At 33.9% G+C, this 23,372-nt stretch overlaps 2 protein-coding genes, 2 long non-coding RNA genes and 1 pseudogene across 6 annotated transcripts in view; 1 reads left to right on the plus strand and 4 right to left on the minus strand.

Moving 5' to 3' along the window:
- The window catches only part of LOC148878242 (OTU-like cysteine protease family protein), a 47,985-nt gene extending 46,248 nt beyond the window's left edge, over positions 1-1,737 (minus strand). Inside the window, exons 1-4 of one of the 3 annotated variants that reach the window (XM_088951410.1) lie at positions 1,556-1,737; positions 1,371-1,450; positions 496-579; positions 349-394 (exon numbers count right to left, since the gene is read on the minus strand). In XM_088951410.1, the coding sequence (XP_088807536.1) occupies positions 349-394; positions 496-560 (111 nt within the window). In that variant the 5' untranslated portion in view covers positions 561-579; positions 1,371-1,450; positions 1,556-1,737. The other 2 variants (XM_088951411.1, XM_088951412.1) reach the window with 2 other exon arrangements.
- A 4,415-nt stretch (positions 1,738-6,152) lies between these two features.
- Positions 6,153-11,548, minus strand: LOC148878243 (endoribonuclease L-PSP family protein). The gene is made up of 6 exons (XM_088951416.1): positions 10,989-11,548; positions 10,088-10,203; positions 9,922-9,966; positions 7,326-7,399; positions 7,185-7,234; positions 6,153-6,544 (listed from the first exon to the last, which is right to left on the minus strand). Exons 1-6 carry the CDS (start codon positions 11,170-11,172, stop codon positions 6,450-6,452), a joined length of 564 nt encoding a protein of 187 aa, XP_088807542.1. The 5' UTR covers positions 11,173-11,548; the 3' UTR covers positions 6,153-6,449.
- LOC148878244 (uncharacterized) lies at positions 6,635-7,013 on the minus strand. The gene is made up of 2 exons (XR_016101094.1): positions 6,900-7,013; positions 6,635-6,790 (listed from the first exon to the last, which is right to left on the minus strand). It is a non-coding gene; the product is annotated as an uncharacterized LOC148878244 (long non-coding RNA).
- Positions 11,549-12,115: 567 nt separating the features above from the next.
- On the minus strand, positions 12,116-13,636 carry LOC148878245 (T-complex protein 1 subunit beta pseudogene; annotated as a pseudogene).
- A 5,449-nt stretch (positions 13,637-19,085) lies between these two features.
- On the plus strand, positions 19,086-21,443 carry LOC148878246 (uncharacterized). Its single transcript, XR_016101095.1, has 4 exons — positions 19,086-19,442; positions 19,998-20,073; positions 20,169-20,200; positions 21,116-21,443. It is a non-coding gene; the product is annotated as an uncharacterized LOC148878246 (long non-coding RNA).
- The last annotated feature ends 1,929 nt before the right edge of the window (positions 21,444-23,372 follow it).

Genomic DNA, 23,372 nt, shown 5'->3' on the forward strand with positions numbered 1-23,372 from the left:
ACAAATAAAAGTTTCCATGTTATATTTGTGTGTCCATTGATATTAACATAATGTCAGTACAGTAATATATGCTGCAAATTTATCGAAACAAACATAAAATGTTACCATAAAAGGTCAACATAGATACAGTGATAACAAATGCCAAACAACCATATGCTCCCATACTAGTTTCAAAGTCTATGGAACTTTGAATTTGGTCCATTATTTGAGAATTTAATAAAACCCATCATTTGAGTTTACTTCCAACCTCATTTCTTCATGTACCAACCCATAATTATTGGCATCCACAAGAATTAAGCCACAAGTATATATGCATTGGCGGCAATACAACAGATTATAGATTATAACCTGTCTTAGTTCAGGAGCCTTGTGTTTATCATGATCCATCACATATCTGCAAATAGGGAAACATAGAAACGATGAGAATATATCTACAACCTTTATCAATAAGATTCCGAGGAACGGAAACACCAGATACAGCATTCGATAGCTTACCCGACTGCATTGAAAAGACAACTGTTGTCCGAGGGAATAACCCTTCTGACAACAATTCCTTCCATGCTATCAAGAAATATACACCTGAAAATAGTAGTAATAACTATAAGTTTTTGCCTACAAAAGACTAACCAAATGCAAAGGAAAGTCGAATAACCCAATAGCATACATCCTTAAATACTACAACAAAAGAAAAAATGAAAAGAAAAAGAACTTCAGAACATAAAACCAGAAGATCAACTATGTAGTAGGTGACAACAAATAAGAAACAAGTGCCCAGCAATATAAGAATACTTGCTCACAATGCCACCTCCGAAATGGATGAGGGGTGAAATTCAGTCTTCATCAAAGAGAGAAGAAAACTAAACAAATGCAAATACAAGAAATAGCATTACCCATTACGATTAGAAAGAGGTAGTGGGGGAAGTAGCTCAGATTTCAAAAGGAGCACAATGGAAGCTCTGTGAATATGGAATTAGAAAACCCACCTAATTTTTTCTTCAGAGGAAAAAAATAAATAAAAGAAAAGGGAATTCGAACATCAACGACAGCCCAACTTCAGCAATCAAATCAAACTGGACTAAATACAATAGAGAGCAAAAGAATAGGATTTTAATTTATAAAAATGAGAAATATCCATCCACAAACATACATAAAGATTAACAAAAGAGAAATTAAAAAAAGAGGACACAATGGACAGACTAAAAGCAACGGAAACTACATGTACACAAAAGGCAGAAGACGCACCAAGTACAACTCAACCTCTCTTATAAACAAACTCAATTTCAATCAAAATAAAGAAACCCATCAAAAAACAATTAAAACCCCTGTTCAAAGGAACCCAAATTCTAAGACAATTTGAAGAAGAAAAGCACCTTTCTCAAAGTTATAGCCGTAAAGAAGGAAAGAATTTGGATTGTTAGAGTACACGCCCAAATGCTTGTCCCCTGAAAATCTGTGAGAGAGTACTTATCGTTATAAATAAATAAATATCGAGCGTGTGTAGCAATAGACGGAAATGAGCTGAGTTGGTCATTAGCTCTGTTTGCGTTTATCTTACCACACAATACTTGGCGCCTTAGCTTTGAGCCTTTGACGCATGTGTCCGCCCTGTCTTTTTTGCTTCCTTCTCAGATGCTGTTGCTGCTCCCCTAGAATTATTCCATTTTTATTTATTTTTCTTTTCTTCTCGGTGGAGCAGGGTAACAGCGTGATCCCATCATGAAAACAACAGCTTTCCCCAAAACCGTCTGATTCGAATAAGTAGCCTCACAGGATGAATTTATTAAGGGAATATTGATGATGGGCCACCTGTACTGGATTAATCATAAGGAACATAAATGATTGCTTTTGAACCGTCTGATTCAACAATAAGAGTGGATCGAGCACCCATCTGACCTTGTCCGTTGTAACATGGTGAGGCAGTAGGTGGGACCACAAGTATCCATACCATACGTCTAATTTCAATTTTTGGGAAAATCTATGATGAGGAAAAAATACGTCTAATTTCATCAATCAAAATTCATCCATAAATTTTGATAAATAACACCAAATTTACTACCATTTTTATAATTCTAATTGATTGGTGATTGATAAGATGCTTTTCGGATATCATAGTCAAACCCGTTTTTGGGAAAATCCGGGAGAAAAGAAACAGACTAAGTTTGAAATTTTGAAAGAAAAAATTTTATATTCTGTATGTATTTGCATTCTACATATTTTTATTTGTATTTTTATCAAATTAAGCCTAAGGTTGTGTTTGGTTGAAGTGCAAGTTTATTTGCACTAATACAAATGTATGAGAATACAAATGTAAAAAATGCAAATTCTTGTTTTGGTTTATTACTTTATTCTACTTCATGTCTTAATTTACTTCATTTGTACTGCAATCAAACAAAATAAGCTAAAGTTTGAAACAAAAATGAGTCAAAATTTACATTCAGACCATTTGCACAGCCATGATTTTACATCAGTGCAAATTATTTACATTTCAACCAAACACAACCTATAGCTCAGTTGGGAAGGAGTATATAGAGGTGTCAATTGGATGGATTTGGTTAAACCCAATCCAATCCAATGTGAATCCACTTATAAATGGACTGGACCCAATCCAATCCAATCCATTAAAATGTAAATGAATCCAATCCAAACCAAATGAAATATAAAAAATTATATAAAATCACTTTTAGCATTGAAAAAGCACTTTTGTAAAAGTACTTTGATAAAAATGTTTTCATAAAAGTGCTTTTACAAAAGCACTTTATTGAAAGAACTTCGTAAAAGTGCCCTTGTAAAAGCACTTTGATAAAAATGTTTTCATAAAAGTGCTTTTACAAAAGCACTTTATTGAAAGAACTTCGTAAAAGTGCCCTTGTAAAAGCACTTTTCAAAAAGTATTTCCATAGACATTTATAAAAGTGCTTTTGTAAAAGTGCTTTCGAAAAAGTATTTTTGTAAAATTACTATCGTATAAGTGTTTTTATAAAAGTACTTTTGTAAAAGTGCTTTCGTAAAAGTACTTCCATAATAGTATCTTTTGTAAAAGTGATTTCATAAGTGTTTTCATGTAAAAGTGTTTATTAAAGTGACTTTGTAAAAGTGCTTTTATAAAACTACTTCTATAAAAGTGCTTTTATAAAAGTATTTTTGTAAAAATGCTTTTCATAAAATTACTTTTATAAAAGTGTTTTTTGTAAAATTACTTTTATAAAAGTGTTTTTGTAAAAGTATCTTCATAAAGGTGATTCTATGTTGTTTTCAGTTTTGATTGATTTCAAATTAGACAAGGGTTTGGCCTCATGATCAGATTATTGGAAATTTTGTTTAGATCTAATTCAAACTAATAAGAATATGGATCAATTTATTTTAGATCAACACAATCCAATAATTATAATGGACCATCCAAATCCGGTTTGATAAAGTTTGGATCGAGTCGGATCCAACCAAAAGCGGTCAACTAACACCCCTAAGAATAAATGCAAATTTGTAGAGTTTAAAACCTTATACTTTGTATTATTTTATATGTATTTCTACTGTGTATATTTGTATTTGTATCCTTTCCAAACTGAACCTAATGAGAATAATACAAATATGTAAATTGCAAGTACCATATACAAGTATTTTCACTTTACATATTTGTGTTTGTATTTTCCTAAACTGAGAATTGAGCAGGAGGGAAGGCTTGAGAAAAAACTCCTGCATCAGCCATAATCAATTGTACACAGTAGAGTGGTATTAAAGGGTCGACTAACAGAAGATCAACTTTGGAGTCACCTTCGATGACATAACTACAATTGAGACTCGTGAGCAAACCTTAATCCCTCAAGGAAAGCCAATGCTCCAGCATGTGCAGCATTAGACAAATGACCAGTATAAGGTAATCCATATTATTGGATTGTATATGGATCGGCTCCACTTTGATCCATATGATCTAATCCAATATTATTTAAACGTGTCTATTATCATCAACATCAAAGCCTTGGGATCCAATTATATGGAGTTGGATGCATAAATCCTCTTTTATCATTTCATTCTCTTCAATGTCATATCCATTGTTATGGGCACTTAAATTATTACTTCTTGTTTCACTCTTCTAGCTATCATAATCAACATCAAAGCTTTATCCCAATTATACGGGTCAGTTACATAACTTCCATTTCATCATTCCATTCTCTTCAATTTCATATACATTGTTAAATTTTAGGCACTTAAATTGTTTGTTATTATGACTCCTCTACCCCCTTCGACTATATATCACCACCATTGTCTAAGCCTTATCCTCTAACAATACGGGGTCAGTTACTGAGCTACATGAATCATAATTCACCATTCAATTCCCTCTAATGTGATATCCATTATTAAATTATGAGTATTTAAAATAATTTCTTTTTACTTTTGCTTAAGCCCCCCCCCCTCTCTCTCTCTATCTATCTATCTCTCTCTCTCTCTCTCTTTATCTATCTATCTATCTATCTATCTATCTATCTATATATATATATATATATATATATATTGGTACACACACATGCATACACACACAAGGCAGATATTTGCATTGGGTTCTATGTTAGTCATAAAAATTAAGGCCAAATGTTATATATATCATATATGTGGTTAATATTTACTTGCAAGCACACTCTTATATTAGTGTGTATGTATGTGTAAAATTCATGATACACATTATTTCTAGTTCATTTTGTAATAGTTTTTAGTTTAATATAGCAGATTGAGTCTAATCTGAATTTGATCAATAAGGCTTTATTCCATTTAGAATATTATCAAATCAAATTTGGATTTGGATATATTAGATTTGAATCCAGTCTATTTGCAACCTAACATTGTGGGTTACTAGGATGGTGTTCTAAGTTTAATGTTTTGAAATTAAACAGGAAGCGAGATGTTTTGGCACAAAATACATTGCACAATGGTTTATAATAGGTTCAAACATGTGGCACCATTATAGAACAACCAAGGTGGAAATGCCCTTAAATGCAAGAAGCTTATTTTTTGTCATTTGCCCCAACACCCATATGTATTATTTATGGAAATAAAAACATTAACTTATTTATATTTATAACTAGCATTTAAGAATTTAAGACTGATCTTTTTAATAATATACAAAAGTAAAATTAATAAAATATGAAGTAATAAATTTAGTAATTAAAAAATGATAATTGCTTATGATTTGCATCTTACACTTTTGGATTTATAGTATTATAATTCTCATAAATCTAACATATTTTGTAGACCCCAGCACAAGGCTCCCACCAATGCAGGTTGTATTTTGAACCATTAGCTGATGGTAAAGCTGTTGAATGATATCCACATATAACTATATGTTTATTGTAATGTGTTTCTTCATATGAACCATTAAAGCATGTGCTTTTTGTATGTATTTGCAACCTGTTGATAGTATTTTCAGAGAATCAGTCTTAAATTTAGTGTAGTTGATTTGATGTATGTGGCATTTCTTAAGATTTTCTAGACATATCTTTCCACCATGTCCATGCAAATCCAAAGCATATCATGATATTTGATATGTATCAATTTCTTAGTACATTATAGGGTTAAAAAAAGATGCTAAGCAAAAAAAAAAAAAGTAAAGAACAAAGAATAAAGATATAAATTCACATTATAAAATCAAATTTAATTTCTGTGACTTGCACCAAAACTAACACAAACATCCCTTTTATAATAGTATATTTTGAACCTTGTTCAAATGATAAGAGAACCATTTTTTTTTTTTCTGGTAAAAAAAGATAAGAACCTAAAGAAATTTCCCTCAACTTTGTGTCTCTCTTATTCTCTATCAAGCCAAAAACCTATAGGGTGTTTTTCTCCCTTTGAAAAGCAAGCCCTTCAGTGAATGCAGTGCTAAGTTGAATGAAAACGTATTAAATTGGAATATCTTTCATAATTAATTCCTTCAGCAAACAGTACTTTTTCGAACAACTATAAAGGATGCAGGAGTTTATTTTTGTGGCAAGCTTCAAGTTGAGTGAGCCATTTTAACGAGCCCCACTCAAGTTTGGTGGGCATAACTTGCCAGGCCAAGCCCTGAACTGAGCATCAACTTCCACTCAGTTCTCCACATTTACAGCCCTCTGCTGAATGCACATGAGAAGATGACCATGAATTACATTGTTCCAAGGGCTCCATTCGCCTTCAATCAGTTAAAGTGTGTAATTATTAAGGGAATCACTATTTGCAATTACAGTTACAGCCTTGACTTTCTAAATTGGAAGGGATTCCAAGAGCACACAAAAATGCAATTCCCATTATAAATATAAACCTAACCAAAATGATTTCTCCTAGAAGTAGAGAGCTAACTCTATGAAGACATCGATATTGGTAGATGCTCTGGAAACAGTTGAATACAAGTCATATGCCTTCTTCATGCTTATTCACTAGACTCTAACGGTTGAACAAAGCAAGTTGAGATAAAATTAGGGGAGCTACAGTGCTGCAATGCACTCAATCTCAATCCTGGCACCCAAGGGTAAAGCTGCCACCTGGTATGTTGAACGGGCTGGGGCAGGTGATGGAAAGTCTGCAACATCAAATCAGACACCAAGGTTAATGCATGGTCATGGTAATTAAATGAGGAAATTCATGACTGACCTCAACCAAACATTTAATATGTTATCAATAAGCCCAAAATTCATATGCATGTAGCCATGTAAAGGTACGACACCTTGTTTTCTACAACCACTAAGAGGCAACTTCTATTGAAACAATCATATATTGCTTTTCCAATTTCGGGCGTGGTTCCCTTTAGCCATAGCACCTTTTACCACTATATTCAAGACACGGGGTTATTTGGAAACTTGAGCAGAGGTCATTGAATTCTTTTACTGTCTGATTCATAGCTTGATAATGCAGGAACTACTGTCCCACTATCCTACCCTCAAATGCCGCATCATCTTTATGGGTTAAATTCTTCAGTTCCAACTTCCTATTCCACAAAGCTAAGTCTTCTTCTGGGTTCCCAAATGCTGATTGCTGAAGCCCCAACATGTCTGATCCATATATTGATGAAGCAGAACTCAGCATTAAAATTGTACTACTTTGCTTTGCCAATTTAGGCAAAAAAAAGAGTGCAATATTTTTTCTCATGTGCATATTTTTTTGTCAAGCATGATTAATATCTATATATGTCAAGCATCACTTTGACTTTAACTAGAACTCACATTTAGCATAGATCTCATTGACTTTCTTGAAGTCTTGCAGGTCAGCCAACCTGTTGAAGAAAAAGTTAGGAAAAAAGTTCTTCAGTTTTTTCTCATCTCAGATATCTAAAGAATAACACAATGGAGAAAATAAGTTCATACATAATTGTTGTCTTAACAACTGAGGAATAGCTAGCACCACTAGCTTTCAATATTTCCCCCATATTCTTGAGAACCTGCAGGTTTCCAAATCCTCCAAGTCAGTCAGCAACAAGTGAAGATGCTTGGGAAATGGAGTAGGACAAAAATATCATTAACAAGATTTTTAGCATGGTGCACAATATGGGTTATGACTCAATAAATAAGTGATTCGTTTTTTGAAAGCCAAAAATAACAAATGAGATTGTATCAAACATGAACAATTTCAGTTCAGCACAGTAATCTAAATCAACCAATGGCCTGGACCATTTATCACTATCAATAGAATTTGGCCTTTAAGACATGCTGTTCATTTAGATGGGAGGGCCACCAGGACCAGAATTCGGCCTCTCTCTCTCTCTCTCTGATAAATAAGACTATCTTGTTCATATATGGTCAATTGATGTTGTGGAATTGTCTCTCTCAACTTAAATTTTAAGTTGAGAGAGTTTTGTTTGTCACCAATAAAATTTCTTCTGATCATTGTATTAACAGAATTATTTTAGAAACCAGTTGGTGTCTTCAAAGGGTGACATGTAGAGAGACATGAGGCCATCTTCTGGTCCTATCCTCATCTTTGCATCCACTAATTACACATACTTGGAAGGAGGGGGTAAAAAAAAAGCACAAGTTTATGAACCTCCTCTACATGGTTAGAGGATTGTCAAAAACACATACTCGGCCCATTTCTTCTATACTTTTATAAAGCCTTTTGATACACCAATTCAATATAATTAAAAACTAAAAAGTATTACGTATCAGCAATAAAATAGACTATTCCCTAAAACTAAAAAATGAAAAATAAAAAAGGAAGAAGACCTACCAAGTTCCAATTTTTTTTTACAAAAGAACCAAAGAACCATATAATAAATGGGTTTGTGCAAAAAAATTAAACAGTAATGACAGTTTGTGGTCCTTCGCTTAACTTTTTTTATTATAATTTTTTTAGATTTCTGTCACCACTGAATGTTGAAGACAGTTTTTATCTGATTTTCAAATTTTGAGGCAGTGCAGAGTCAGCAACATTATAATAAGGAATCCAACGGAAAATTTCCCTATAACAGATAGCAATTGAAAGAAAAATAAATCTCTCTTGGGGCCATCCAACCCTCAGTAGGTAGAGACTAGAGAGGTAAAGCTTGGCATTGAAAATCCAGGACCAACTGAAATTGGGGAATTAGAAGGATTGGTAAATCAAACTGTAGAGGCTTTTCACTATCTAACTGAAATAAGTGTGATTCTTTCATCCACTCCTGTTCATATTAGATGCATCACAGCAGAACTTAATTCTACTGTGGATGTGGATTGAGTGTGAATAAGGTTCTTTTATAGAATTATACCTTACCTTTTCTCCAAAAATAAAGGTTTTTTTATAAAAGGATAGCTCTATTTGTAATCAAGCTGCTTTACAAGATAATATATGGCACTGTATATCCTTCCTTTTACATCTTTGAATGGAGACCAGATTCAGTCCTCACAAACTTGTCCTCATAACACTTGCAGCCGTGCATTTGGAGCATCTCTGTACTTGTATTTTTTTCATTCATTGAGATATGTTCCCAATGCAGGGATGCAAGTGTTGTGAGGACGTTGTGACTTGTGAAGACTGAATCCAGATTCCTTTACTATTTTTCTTAAACAAATAAAATTATCTTCTAAAAGAAATGAATAAGAAGAAACAGAAAAGTGCCAGAAGGAGAAAGAATCTATAGGGACCCACATGCATGAAACCTATAGGGTGGATACCTAATAATAGGGCCATGCCTGGGCATCTTGTTATTTGTGGCATATTGTTCTTGTAGTAACTAGTGCAATAAGCACACATTTTTGCTCATGTCATTGCTAAGGATGTGGTTCCAAGGCCTCATTTGTATCGAGGGCTCTTTCTATGTGGTTTATTTCTCCTTTCAGCCCCTTATTCTGGGGTTCTTGTTTCTCAAAAAACATAAACTTCTTAATTAGGGAAGGAGTCAGGATTTTTTTCTTAAGAGGGGGCCAAAAGTCAATAAACATGAATTGGGGGGAGTAAATAAATACAGAGAGGGTGGGGGGGATACAAGTGGGATATAAATGGGGATTGTGGAGAATTTTAAGGCAAGGGGGGAGGGCCTCCCCCACCCTTGGCTCCTCCCTGTTCTTAATGTGAATAATTTAAATGTGGAGCATTCCAAGCAATGCTCATTTACCCCAACTAATTTTGAATGATCACTGCATGCCACATGATCTGCAAAAGATTAGTACATAACAAATCTGTCATCTTAGCCTGATCTGCAATCCATCATCATAAATGCAGAGTTAAAAACAAAATTTAAAGCTGTAGACTTCCCATTTTAGTAGGTCAGACCATAGAAGTTTGAATGTTTCCACCAAGCAAACCATTCCCATTGTTAGGATTGGCAATCGACCTCCAAATAGCACAATAATGACACATAGAATACAATATGGATGGGCGTAGACCCAGTTCTGTGCTATCAATGTACAAATATGTTACCAATTCAGCAAGCATGTAATTGAATGCTATTACCACTTATATGCAGGTTAAAAGGTTACATTTATATACCTGTTCTGTCTGCTCCTCAACACTGTCCGAAATGAACTTCCCAGTCTACATTTGAGTTACAATATGATTATTAGTAAATATATGGACATAGACCTAATAAAAAAGTTTTAACCAGGATAAAAAGAGAAAAACAAATAGAGTTTCCAGCAATGAAGAGAAAAAGAACCTCAGGGATGAGACCCAAAACACCAGATACAAAGACCATGTTATTGGCTTTGATGGCCTGAGAATATGGTCCCAGTGCAGCAGGTGCCTTTTCTGTCTGAACAGCTTCCTTTTTACCTAAAATCAGGGCAGACATGCTCATATTTATTAGTTATTATATTAACACGTAACTGCAATAAAAACTGTTAACCAAAAAACTGCTTGCGACAGAGTACTCCAACTTAATGGAACCTTATTCCAACTAGTTAGGGTTGGCTAAACGAATCCCGCTCCTCTACTAAATTATAAAGCAAAGAACCAGTAAGCTAGAACTAATACAGCGCAAATCCATTGTAATAAAAATAACGGGCAAACATCCACATAAATAATAGAACGGTTTATGGCACCAGAGTTTACCGTCGTAGTAACTATTATCGTCACTTAAAAACATAGACTGAACTACTGATTATGAAACACATCCCTCTTGGTCATCGCAGACAAATCAACAGGGCGTTAAGAAGCTTTCTTTGAACCGAAAATCAACATGATCAAATGATCGTAGGCATCATATAAACAAAGCATATTTAAGAGAATAACTCATACTCCCGGTAAGTACACACTTAGTCCCCGAGTTCGAAGTCCCACATTCGCAGTAACTCGCTGCTTCCTATTCAAAACGTGTGCTTTTTTTTATTTCCTTTTCAATCGAACCCTGGAATGGATGTTACTATTCAAATGAAATTAATTCATTTATCATCTTCTCATCTTTTATTGAGATTTTTTCATCATTTCCTAACAAAATATCTATCAATCAAGCAGGCAATGCTTAAGCTCAATCGTACCCTAACTGGAGAAAAAATCAAATAAATTAAAACAGAACAGATGATTATTTGGAAAGAAAGAATATATGATGTGAATCTCACAAGTGTCAGCAGAAATGCTTAAGCTGGCAAAGGGCTTTAAACGTGATGGGGACGATATAGAGAACCACAAACTCGAGCCGGCGAGAGACACGCAGCCAATGCCGACAGCGAGGGGAGACCTTGCTCGCACTCTGCTCATGTCGATCACCGGCGTACAGAGGGATTTTGCGACGGACCAGGCCATCTCTTAGTGTCGTCTGTGTTTGGGATGGAAAGCAATCTCCTTGCCGTGATTCAGTGGAGTGAACAGTGGAGCCCTGGATGGACAAACAAAAACAGCAAATAAAGGCTCGAGAGTCGAGCCTCGATGGGGCTGAAAAAATGGATCAGATCGGATCGAATATAAGGTATATCCATATTTGATGCGTTTATATTGGATCGAATCTTTAAATGTCGGATTGTCGGGTTAAATAAAATCGCAACTGTTTTTGTTTTTTTTTAACGCCAAAATCGTAACTGTCAGAGCATATCGGATTCGGATTTGAATATGATATTGAAATAGGAAAAATCTTGGGAAATGTAGCGAAACACACGATGCATAATTCTGAATTCCAGCCCCCTATGCAACTAGCACTCTCTCCTTATAAACCACAACCACATCCTGCCCGTGAATTTAGCACGTTAGTATGCATTCCTCCGGGCCTAGTAAATTTTGATCTGGGCCGATTGGTACTTCTCCCAAAAATCTATGATGCCAGAAAGTATGGAAAGAGTTTTGACCAACTAAAATTCACCTATAAATTTTGATAAATAATACATTTTTGGCTACCATGTTTATGATTCAAGTTTATTGATAAGTTGCTTTTCCGTGCCATAACATTTTGTATCATACTCGAACCCAAAATAATATTAAGGGCAAATTACAAAGACCCCCCTTATTATGGGGTTTGTGACAAAACTCCTCTGTATTTTATTTTGTGATAAAAACCCTTTGTATTTTGATCGTAAGACAAAGACTCCCTTTGACCGTTAAGTTAGATAACGAAATGCATTAAATTATCAAAATACCCTACTAAATTGTTTCTATTTTCTTTTTTTTGCTCTTTTTCTCTTAAAACCTATTTAACCTATTGTTTTCCCTTTCTTCTTTTCTTTTCCCCTCCCTCCCCATCATCTCTCATTCTTTCTCAATCCCAACTCTCTGAAATTCTGTCTTCTCTTTTTGGTGGGGCACAAGTGATGATTCCATCAACTCTGAGTATCATCTTTGCAGATCTAGTTGTAGAAAGTAGCATAGCCTATTTGACTTTGAATAACTCTGAGATTCCAAGTTTCTCCATGCCTCCTACTACCCTTGAGAGGATGTCGATTCCAATAGTACACTCATCCTTGTGATGCTCTGCACGAAGTGATAAATCAATTCTGCACTGTCCAAACCTGCATTATTTGCAATAGTTGTAGGGATGGCCTATAAGGCCCGTGAGAATGCCTTAATTGCATGAGACTTTTTTCATGGAGTCCTGTGGGCCGATTCATCAACTTCCTTTGCCATCACCATCTCAGGTGCCACCCTCCTCCAAGTAAAACTCTACTCTACTATCGACAACAGTTTGAGAGAGTACATACAGGGCATCATGTAGAGAGACCTTTCAGCCTCATCAAGCACATGAAAACTAGCACCTCTTAATACTATGGTGCAAGTTTGACCCATTTCAACCCCAAGGAAGTGAATTAATTTGTCCTCACCAATCTAGATTTCCTCAATGAGCTTACAATGCCCAAGCTTAACCGATATATATTATCAAAGATCGATGCAATCTCACCACCAGTTACCAGAGCAAGATGCTCAATTCCATCAAAATCAGCATGCTTAATCACCAAAATTCCCGCATCTGCAAATATCTCCTCAGGGAAATTGTAAATCAATCGTCTATTCACAGAGCAATTGATCCCATGCGCTATAATCTTCTACACCTTCTCTTTCATTTTCTCTTTTTCCTGCCCCTTCAATTTGTGCAACCCGTGACATAGAATCAACACGAACACATGCCCCATAGATCTTTACTTTGTCAGTGTCCATTGCAGTGTTTGCTATCAAAATCTTAGCAATTTCTATGCGCTTCGGTTGAAGGCATTATTTATGATTACAGTTTTAACAAGTTAGAAATGGAAAGTTATTAGGCAGCTTCAATTTATGGTGAGAAGGGGGAGTGTACATGTTGAATGGGGTTGGGGGTAAATAGGGGTCAGGGGGAGGGTCAAAAGATCGGTGAATTCATGCCAAGTGATGAGGAAGGGACCTCAGAGGCCCTAAAATGCGCCGCATGCGACTGTCACAAGAACTTCCACTGAAAAGAGATGAAGGGGGAGCCCCAATCGATGGCGAATTGTTATTACTACCATAACAAGAACTATGACGGCAGCAGAAGTAGGATCTCACCTCCCTAACCCCAATTACCTCCTCCACCTCTTCAACAACACCAAAATTTCCAACTAGGGTTACCTACCAGTCCATCACCGAGATCAATTCCTCCCATGATGATGGCCTTTGGAGGCGGTGGTGGAGCCAATGGTTAAGCGAGGACCTCAATGCGTACCAGTCCAATGCACCTGGGGAGCAACACAACTTCCACAACCATTGTCTCTACCAAAGAAGAAAGATAGCGTGTAGGAGAGGAACGAAAAACAGTTACTCTCTCTCTCTCCATTTGCAAGGAATAGAAAATAGAGGAAATCAAGAAGAAGAAAGGATAGGAGAGAAAGGGGAAGGGGAAGGGGAAGAAGAAGAAGAGAGACCGAGAGAGAGAAAGAGGGCTTCGGAAGTTTGTCACCGCTGCAACAGCTACCGTTGCTACTGTTTGTATATTTTGAGGTCGGGAAAGTTGAATAGTGTTTTTATGTGAATAGGTCTTGTAAGGGTATTATGGGGATTAAAAAATATTGTAATGGTGGATTTTAACGAAGGCTAACGGAAGGGGGTCTTTGTCTCATAATCAAAGTACAAGGAGTCTTTATTGCAAAACAAAGTACAGGGGATCTTTGTCAGAGATCTCGTAGTACAGGAGTCTTTATAATTTACGCTAATATTAATTTGTTTAAACCAAACAATATTAATGAATTAAATAATAAATAATTAAATATTATATAATTAATAACATTTAGTGAAAATGTCTTTGAGTTTGTATATCATGAAAAAAATATGTTGAAAGTAAATATTTATAAAACTTGAACGGTTGAATGAAAAATGCCATATAAAATTTTAAGAATAAATAGAATATAAAATTTAACTATATATATGGTGTTGACTTATATTATCATTCATTACTTGCACGTGTGCATTACTATGTGTCCTTGAAGTCGGTTTTGTGGAGGCCATAAAAGTTAAATTACTCAAATACCACATGTAAATGTTATCTTTTTGTATATGTCCAAAGTATATATTCTTGCACTAGGATTATTATATAAAGCAAATACATATCTTTTTTTTTTAATGAAATTCACGCCTTGTTCCCCATAGGGGCCCGTAAATTATTTTTTTCTTGGAGTAGTACAACACTTTTTTCAGTAGTTATTTAATAATTCTTCTCCAAACAGTGGTGAGAGCCGATCAATCTATTATATGGGACTACCTAATTTATATACCAACCGAGCCGCCACTCAATTAAGCAAATATATATCTTAGGTCATAAAAAATTAAATCCAAATACCTTTATATTATATATGTGGTTAATAATTGCACTAGTGCATTTAATTGAAAGGAATTGGATTTTATATAGGGGTGAGCAAAACAATAAAAAATCGAACCGATCAAAAAAATCAACCAAATTTGAACCAAAAATTGATTAACCAAACCGCTCAGTTCAGTTTTGGTTAACCAACATAAAAAACTAACGGTTAATCAAACCGACCGATATACATATATTTCTATATATTTATGTATATTATATTATATATATATAATATATTTTATATATTATAAATTAATAAATATGCATTATATATATTTCTAATATATGATATATAATTTTTTATTTAAAAATATAATATTATATATTTATAATTTTTATTATATTTATATATACATTAATCCTTTTTTTTCTTTGTATTTTAGCCATTTCTATATTTACTAGCAATAATTATTATTTTTTAAACATAGTTTTGTTTAGTATGGAGAATGTATAATATTAATATATGTTTCAATTTTGTATGAAATTTATAAAAAAATCTATATATTTATTTGTTATTATGTAATTTATGACATAATAAAAATTACTTATTTACCAGAAGGAAATGCAATTCCAATATATTATTTGAGTATTGGTTTTTAATATTATTGTCAAATCAATTATTTATATATATAAATCATTTATATATAATATATATGTCATTTATTATTTATTTACAAATATGTTATTTATATTGCATTTTTGTAAATTTTTTATATGATGGAAATAGTTGAAAAAATACTTATATTTTTTTCTTTATTTCAACTATTATATTTTATTTTCCCTTTAATAATTTATTACTTTTAAAAAAATTAAATAGGACCTTATCTGATTCGAATATCTGACATCTTGATCAGATTCAGATTTTAATTAATATTTATGAGATCCGGTTGATCTTTGGATAAGATCATATTTGAATATACCCTAATTCAAATCTGATATGATCTGTTTGCATCCCTACCAAAGCACTTACCTACGATGACCTAGCTAATTAAATTATTGAACCATTTGACATGGTTAGTCGGGTCTTGTGTTAGACATTAATGCTATTTTTATCATAATTTTTATCCCATTTCTATCATTAATGAAAATAATTATCATTAATCACACTTTTTTATATGATGAATATATAATATTATAGAATGTATGAAAATTATCATTGAATTTCTACATTTTATAGAATTTTATGTATTTTATTATTTAATAATAACATCCATTTGACATAGATAGTTTAACCACTAACCCATCACTTGGACGAAAAAATAATTTTGCTTTTTGATTGATTTTAAATCATGTATTCCATTCTCATTATTAAAAAAAGTAATTCTTATTTTCACATTTATTTTTGTTTAATATAGTGAATATATAAAAATAGAATTGTATCAAAATGCTTTATACAAAGCTTATATATATATGTGTGTGTGTGTGTGTGTGTGTGTGTGTGTGTGTATGTATGTATTTAATTAATTAATATTAGTTACTTAGTCATGACATCATAGATTAACCCATTTGACCAGTAATGCTAGATCATTGACCTACCTACCACCTAGGTATGGAAATGGTTTCATCTTCAATATGGTTTAAATTTTTGTATTTCATTTATATTATTGATAAAATAATTATTATTTATCATACTAATTTTTGTTTATATTATTAATATATAATATTATAGATGTGCCCAAAATTATTTCATATTTTTTGTACTATTATATTTTAAAAAATCATTTTTAATTATACATCATGGGTTAACCTATATGGCTTGAAAGGTTGAACCACTAACCCACCCCTTAGATAGAAAGATGGTTTAATTTCCCATTGGTTTTAAGTTGTATATTTGATGTCTATATCATTAATAAAATTATGTATATTTTATTGTAGTTATTTTCAATATAACAAATATATAATAATAGAAATGTGTCCATTTTTTTTTTCTATATTGTTTGTACTTCTTATATTTCAAGATTTGTATTGTTTATTTATGACAAAATAAAATTATCCATTTGACCCAAATGGTTTAAGTACTTACCCACGACTTAGATGAAAAACATGATTTTATTTATAGGTTTATTTTAAAAATATAAAATTTCATTATATTAATAATTATTGTGTATAGACTAATGGAATTTAATAATGATAAACAAAAATATTTTTTTATTCATAAATTTGTATTATTTATTTATAATATCATGAAAATATTCATTTGAGTCAAATGGTTGAACTACTTACCCACCACCTAGATGAAAAATACAATTTCATTTCTATGTTTATTTTAAAAATATAAAATTTCAATTTATTAATAATTACTATGTATGGATTTATTAGTGGAATTTAATGATGATAAACAAAATTATAAATGTTGGATTCGATGAGATAGAATGTGATTTATTTAATGACTTAAATGTGGGACTTAATGAGAGGTAATTGAATGTACTTAATGGTATTTTTTTTAATTATATTTTATACCCTTTCAATGAAAATAAACTAAATTAAATAGGAAAGGTATTTTAATAAAGAAAATTTCCAAAAGCCAATACCTCTTCATTCACACTTTTATAAATAGTATAGATATAGATATAAATTAAAGATAATGATTTTGAAAAGGTTTATAAGTTTTGTGAACATGCGGTTTTTGTATTATCATAAATTTGAATTAAGGTTATTTTGGTATAGCCACAGGTTGTCTAGGCTTCCCTTATCCCTACTCTTTATTTCATCCCAAGCACAGCTAGCCCAATTGATTGTTCTCTATTATTAGTTAACCTTTGTTAATAGTTAAATCATTGTTAAAAAAATAAAATCATGTATCTTGATCACACTTGATTATGCTTTAACCATTGGCTGAGAAAATCAAAATCAACAAGCATGATTAAATTATAGTGTCTCCACGCGAACCAAGTTGAATTAAGGGGTGGGGACAAGTGCATGTGGGCCCATGTGTACAAAATACTGGCTTACGTTCATCGGTAATTGATTATTTAACAAGCAATCATTTTTAACGAATGTTTAGAAAACCTACGGATTGGCTAGTCGAACCGGCTGAACCATGATCCAGGGGTCTTATCCTAGAAATCAGATTAGATTTGCTATAAAACCGGTTTAATCGCCGAATCAGCAAATCAGTCCTGGTATCATGCCCGTGTCACTAATTGAGACTAAATTTCAAGATCTCTTATTCACGTGCATTGTTCAATTATCATTAATCAATTCCTTTATTTGTGTCAATTAATTAGTCTTTATTGTATATATTAATTTATTATAAATGTATTTTTAAAGAAAACTAGCAAGACCTGTATGGGGTTTGTTAAAAAAAGTGAAATAAAAAAAAATATAACAGTAACTAAATAAATACCAGAATTTATAACAGTAATTAAATAAGGCTGTAATTAATATAAATACACCACAATTAAATAACCGTAATTAAATATGCCATATTTGAAATAACGCTAATGTATACTGTTAAAAAAGTAAATAAATAGCGTTAGATACAGTAACTAAAATTAAGTATTGCAATAAAATATCACAATTAAACAATTTTTTTGAAATTTAATATCGTATTTTAATTATTTAATAATGTTAAAATTAGTTAAATACTGTAATGAATTTAATTAATTAATAAATATTAATATTAAATAAATATTGTAACTAATAAAAATTATCACAAATAAACAACACTAATTTAATAAATAAAAATACCATAATTAAATAAATATTGTAATTAATAAAAACATACTGTAATTAAATAATAGTAATTTAATACCAAATTAAATAAATACCATTAGTTAAAAGAAATACTATATTTTAATAAATAATGTTATTAAAAACTAATTAAATACCAGAATTAATAATAAATACTGTATCTAATAAAAATAGCGCAATTAAATAACAATAATTCAATAAATAAAAGACATTGGAATTAATGATAAATAATAGTAATTTAATACCATAATTAAATTAAATAAATACCATATTTGAAGTAATGTTAATGTATACTGTTAAAAAACTAAATAAATAACGCTAGTTATGTGGATTAAAAAAACTATAATGTTAATGTAACAGTAATTCAAAAACTAAATGATTTTTGGATATTTAGTTACATTTTTAACAAAATTAGAATACAAACATTAATTTAATAAATAAAAATATCGTAATTAAATAAATGATGTTATTTAAATTAATACCATAATTAAATTAAATACATACAGTATTTAAAGTAATTACATAGCAGAATTAATAATAAATAACTTAGTTACTATTAAATAGTGTTAAAAATACTACAATTTATTTTAATTAAAAATGTCATAAGTGCGTCAAATACAATCTACTCGTGCGAGTAGATCAATGGCGTCATGTACAAGCACTTCGTTCGTGCGATTGTCTCAGTCCATCTTTCGAAATCTCCTCACATACAAGCATTTTGTGTGTGTTTCGAACTCTCTCTATCTCTCTTAGTGTCTTCTGGGAGAAGCTTTGCCTCGGGTAATACCCACCTCTCTCGAAGCATCCAAGTCAATCAAACGATTCAAACCTCGCAAGTTGCAGCCCCAATCTATCTTTGCATGTGTTTCTCTTTTCTCAGTCCATCTTCTTCTTAGATAGCATGGGTTCCATACCTCTCCCTCTCCAGTGGGATGCCTGAATGGACGACGGGGTGTCTCTTTTCTTAGATAGTTAGACAGCAAGGGTCCGTGCCTCTCCCTCTCCAGCGGGATACTTGAATGGTTTGGCTACAATGGGGGTTTCACATTTGTTCCCTCCATTCCTTCTTCTCACAATGGATGTTATTTTTATGGTGATTTATGCTCCCTAAACTCTGCTTTCCTTTATTTGTTCCCTTCTATTTTGTTTTTTCTCACAAGTTTATTAATTGTTGGCTTTCTATTTTGCTTTCGTTGAGTTTCCATTTGTTCCCTCCATTCCTTCTTCTTACAGTGGATGTTACTTTTATGGTGATTTATGCTCCCTAAACTATGTTTTCCTTTATTTGTTCCCTTCTATTTTGTTTTTTTTCTCACACGTTTATTAATTGTTGGCTTTCTGTTTTGCTTTCGCTGAGTTTTTATTTTCTCACTGGTTTATGCTCCCTAAACTCTGATTTCTATTTTGCTCTTTGCTCCCTAGATTATATTTTTCTTGTTTTATAGGATTTGAGGTCGCTCTAGGCTGTTTTCCTGCTTGCCTCGCAACTCTTTCCTCTATTTCACTTGGGGTTTTGTTTCTACCATTGGGTTCTCCTCCTCCTTTTTTCTTCTACTAAGGGAGTTTGTTTTCATGCTCGAAGTATGTTTGTGCTCTTTCCCAATGGATTTTGATGCAACTTTATGTTACAACTTGTTTTGATCGCTAGCCATTTGTTGGGCATGGCTAAGGACGCTCGACAATTGCCAACAGGTTTCTTATCACTTCACCTTTCTATTATAAGGGTAAGCTGTTTTGACTTCCCCTACAGTTTTACCCGTTCTTTGACTTTATAGCATATTACTTACCTATGGGTTCATTTCATGATTATTTTATCTAGGTCCTTCCATTTTTCGAGTTACCCATTTTCAGGTAATCATTCTCAGCTTTAATTTTAATTTTCAAAACTAAACATTGCTGTTGATCAAATGCATTAAACCTTAGTGTCTATTGACTTTTGACTTCTTACCTCAATATGAAAATGCGATGTCTTAGTTTTTTTTTTTTAAATGCTAATCAAAAGAAATCTCGAAGACCCAAATTCCTTGAAGCAGGTAATTACTTTTCTCTTGAAAATCCTTGCACTTTCTATTAATTATAATCCCTTTGAAGTTATAAACTAGAGATTTATGTGAATTAGGGCTCTATTTTGATTTACTGTGTTATATTCAACAAGGGAATTTGTTTGTTTTCTCATGCAACATTTTTTTTCAAAAATTTGAAGAGTTTGGACTTGGAATTTTGATGTAAAGAATTAGCTTACATGATCCCCTGTTGTTTCATGCTGAAATTCATTTGAAGTGGTTGGCTTTCTACATATGCAAGTCATAAATTAAATGATGGGAAGGATATTTCTATGGCTTATCAATGAGGTATAGAAATTTGAGATGACTTGGGTATAAATGGCCATGGTTCTAGATATGCTAAACCGTTTGCTAATTAAGGATATTATTTTATTTTTTTGATAGTTGATTTATTGTTGTAGTTTCCAAGGATATTATTTTATTCCTATCATTATTGGTATTGAATTGGTATCTGCCCTTCATATAGCACTCCTTACATCGACTTCATAGCCACATCCCACCGTGTATTGGGATGTTGTGAGATTGGTGTGAGGAGCAGATCTAGACTCATTGGTATTGTTCATTATCATTAACAAAAATTGGTTGGTAGCTATTATTATTGCTACTTATTTTTCCATTTTATTTGTTTATTCATTTTCTACTTAAACCTCAACATGTTTATTTGAGAATCACTTATGCCTACGTTGCCTTTTGTCCCTTGTAGAGAGCTCCATTCAACTAATCATCAATGAACATCGAGCTTGGGTGTGGACCTTAACTGGATGAGCAATGATGTTGTGCAATCCAGCTGCTCCCAACTGGAGGTGATCTGGCTCCCGGTAGATGACGGACTTAATTGATCTGCAAGAGGCGAATCAAAGAACTCGGGGTTGCTTACTTGGCGAGGTCGCTTCGATGCTTAAGTCATACTTGGTTGCGAGCTGATAGTAGTTTAGAATGCAAGAGGGCTTGAGAGTAAAGATTATGCGAACCTTTCACCCTCGTGGAGTGAAGCATTTATATAGTGGAACCTTCGCAGGTTTCGCAGAGTAGTTTCGGGATCCTCGTTACGATGATGTTCGTTTTTGCATTAATTGGGGATAACGCTACCAACTGATAAGATTCATCACTTCCGCCCGAGGCGTGATCCCGTAAGGCGTGGAATCTGGTGGCGAGATCTTCGTGGTTGCCATGCTGTGGTCTGTCAATATTACCCGAGTTAGTGCCCTTTGGATCCGACTTGGTACGAATGCCGAAGTGCCGTGGAACCGAGGTAGTCCTGATGCAATTATGCCATGAGGTGAACTTGTCCCGAGGCGGACTTGCCTCGAGGTGGTTCGGTTATCCGAGCTCGATCCGTTCCAGACTTGGTGCGTCGAACTAAGCTGTTATCCTACTAGTTAGGTTGTGTCCATGTGTCTCCCTATTATTAGGTTGGGCCAAATCACCCTTCATTAATTGCCCCATCCCCAAGCCAAGGGTCCTGATCCGGCGCGGGGAGTTCATGATGAACTAAGTGGATTTGGTCCAAGGTCTAGGCAGCTAGCCAGATGAATCACGAGTCGGACTTGTTCGTCCATCCGGCTCAATCAGGAAAATCCAGGTCGCGTCTGGCCTACGCGCAGACGTCACACGATCTATAAACTCTACGAACGTAAAAAAACGCGCTAAACTGATTTTATCCTCGGGTGCCACGCAATCGGTTTTCCTAGGAGCCGTTGGATTGTTTCGACCTTGACCGTTAGTTCTCGGATATAGCGGTTATAAATAGGGGGTCTGTGACTCATTTTTCTCGTCACAAATTCTGTGATTGATCTCTCTTGAGGTTACGTCGGCGTCTTTCAGCTCACTTTCTCGGGGTCGTCATTCTCTTTGGTGAGTTTGTTTTTTCCTTTGCTTTTTAATCATGTCTAGTTCTAGAATAGATAGGTCTTAGGTAGTTCTAGTGAGGTTGAGGGTGTCATGGTGCAATCCGCGGCCCGGGGAGACCGAGGTTCGGGAAGAGGGTCTGTCCTCTAGAATCGAGTTCCCGTCTTTTTCTCGGGTTCGGGATCTCGATGACTTCGGTCCTTCTACTATGACCTCAGATAGGCTAATGTACTTAGTAGCTTGTTATTGTTTTCCCGATAGCTTGGTCTTTAGTCTTTCCTTTGGTCAATATCCTTGGGCTCATGATCACCATGAGCTCGCGGTCGGGTTGCGTTTCCCTCTTCACCATTTCATCATAGAGGTAGTTAAGTTTTTTAGTATTACCATTGACCAATTACATCCGAACTCTATCCGAAATATAGTTGGTGCTATCTCCTTGTTCCACATGTATAATCGGCCTCTTTCCTTAGATACCTTTAGTTCGATCTATGCGATCAAACGGAATTTTGCTTGTCTGTGTGGGGATGTTAGACAAAGTTATTACATCTCACTTCGGCTTGGGTTCAAAATCTTGTTTGGCTACCCGAACAAGGTTCCCGCCTGGAAGATGAGGTACTTTATTGTCCGAAATCCTAAATGTGGTATTTTCTAACTCACTAGAGGGTGGCTATCAAGGATCCTGGGGTGAGCTTGGATGCAGAAACTAGGGCTATTGTAAACTCGTGGAGGGACCTTGGCCTCGGGATGAAAGATTTCTTGGTCGAGGAGAAGCTTGTGCGAGTTGGTCTGAGCCCTCCTGAGCCCTCCTAGTAGGTTTCCACCTTGGTTTTTTACTTTAAATTTCTTTTAGTTTGCAGTTAACCTTTTGCTCTTGTAGTTACAATGCCGAAGGTTGATGTCGAAAACCTTCTCAAGAGTTCTCAAAGAGGGAAGAAGAGGAAGGTTTCGAAGAAGCTTTGCCAGGAGGCTGGTCCTTCAGCCCCTACCCCATCCGAAGTCTTGGTCGAGCTCCTTGAGGAGGAGGTTCGTCCTCAACCCCCCTTGGTGGACCTGGATGACGACCAGGAGGAGGATGCTCGGCCTCACGAACTGGGGAGCACTTATGTACCCAA

Source organism: Nelumbo lutea, chromosome 1 (genome assembly GCF_056320005.1).
Source record: "Nelumbo lutea isolate HS-2025 chromosome 1, American lotus-T2T, whole genome shotgun sequence".
In the NCBI taxonomy this organism is placed as follows: domain Eukaryota; kingdom Viridiplantae; phylum Streptophyta; class Magnoliopsida; order Proteales; family Nelumbonaceae; genus Nelumbo; species Nelumbo lutea.

Bases quoted from the DNA above. Each gene is read 5' to 3' on its own strand.
- LOC148878243 (XM_088951416.1), bottom strand. From the start codon at position 11,172: ATGGCCTGGTCCGTCGCAAAATCCCTCTGTACGCCGGTGATCGACATG. The intron at 7,400-9,921 runs GTATATAAATGT...GGAAACCTGCAG, and splicing joins TTGAGGAGCAGACAGAACAG to GTTCTCAAGAATATGGGGGA. The intron at 7,235-7,325 runs GTATGAACTTAT...TTTCTTCAACAG, and splicing joins GTTGTTAAGACAACAATTAT to GTTGGCTGACCTGCAAGACT.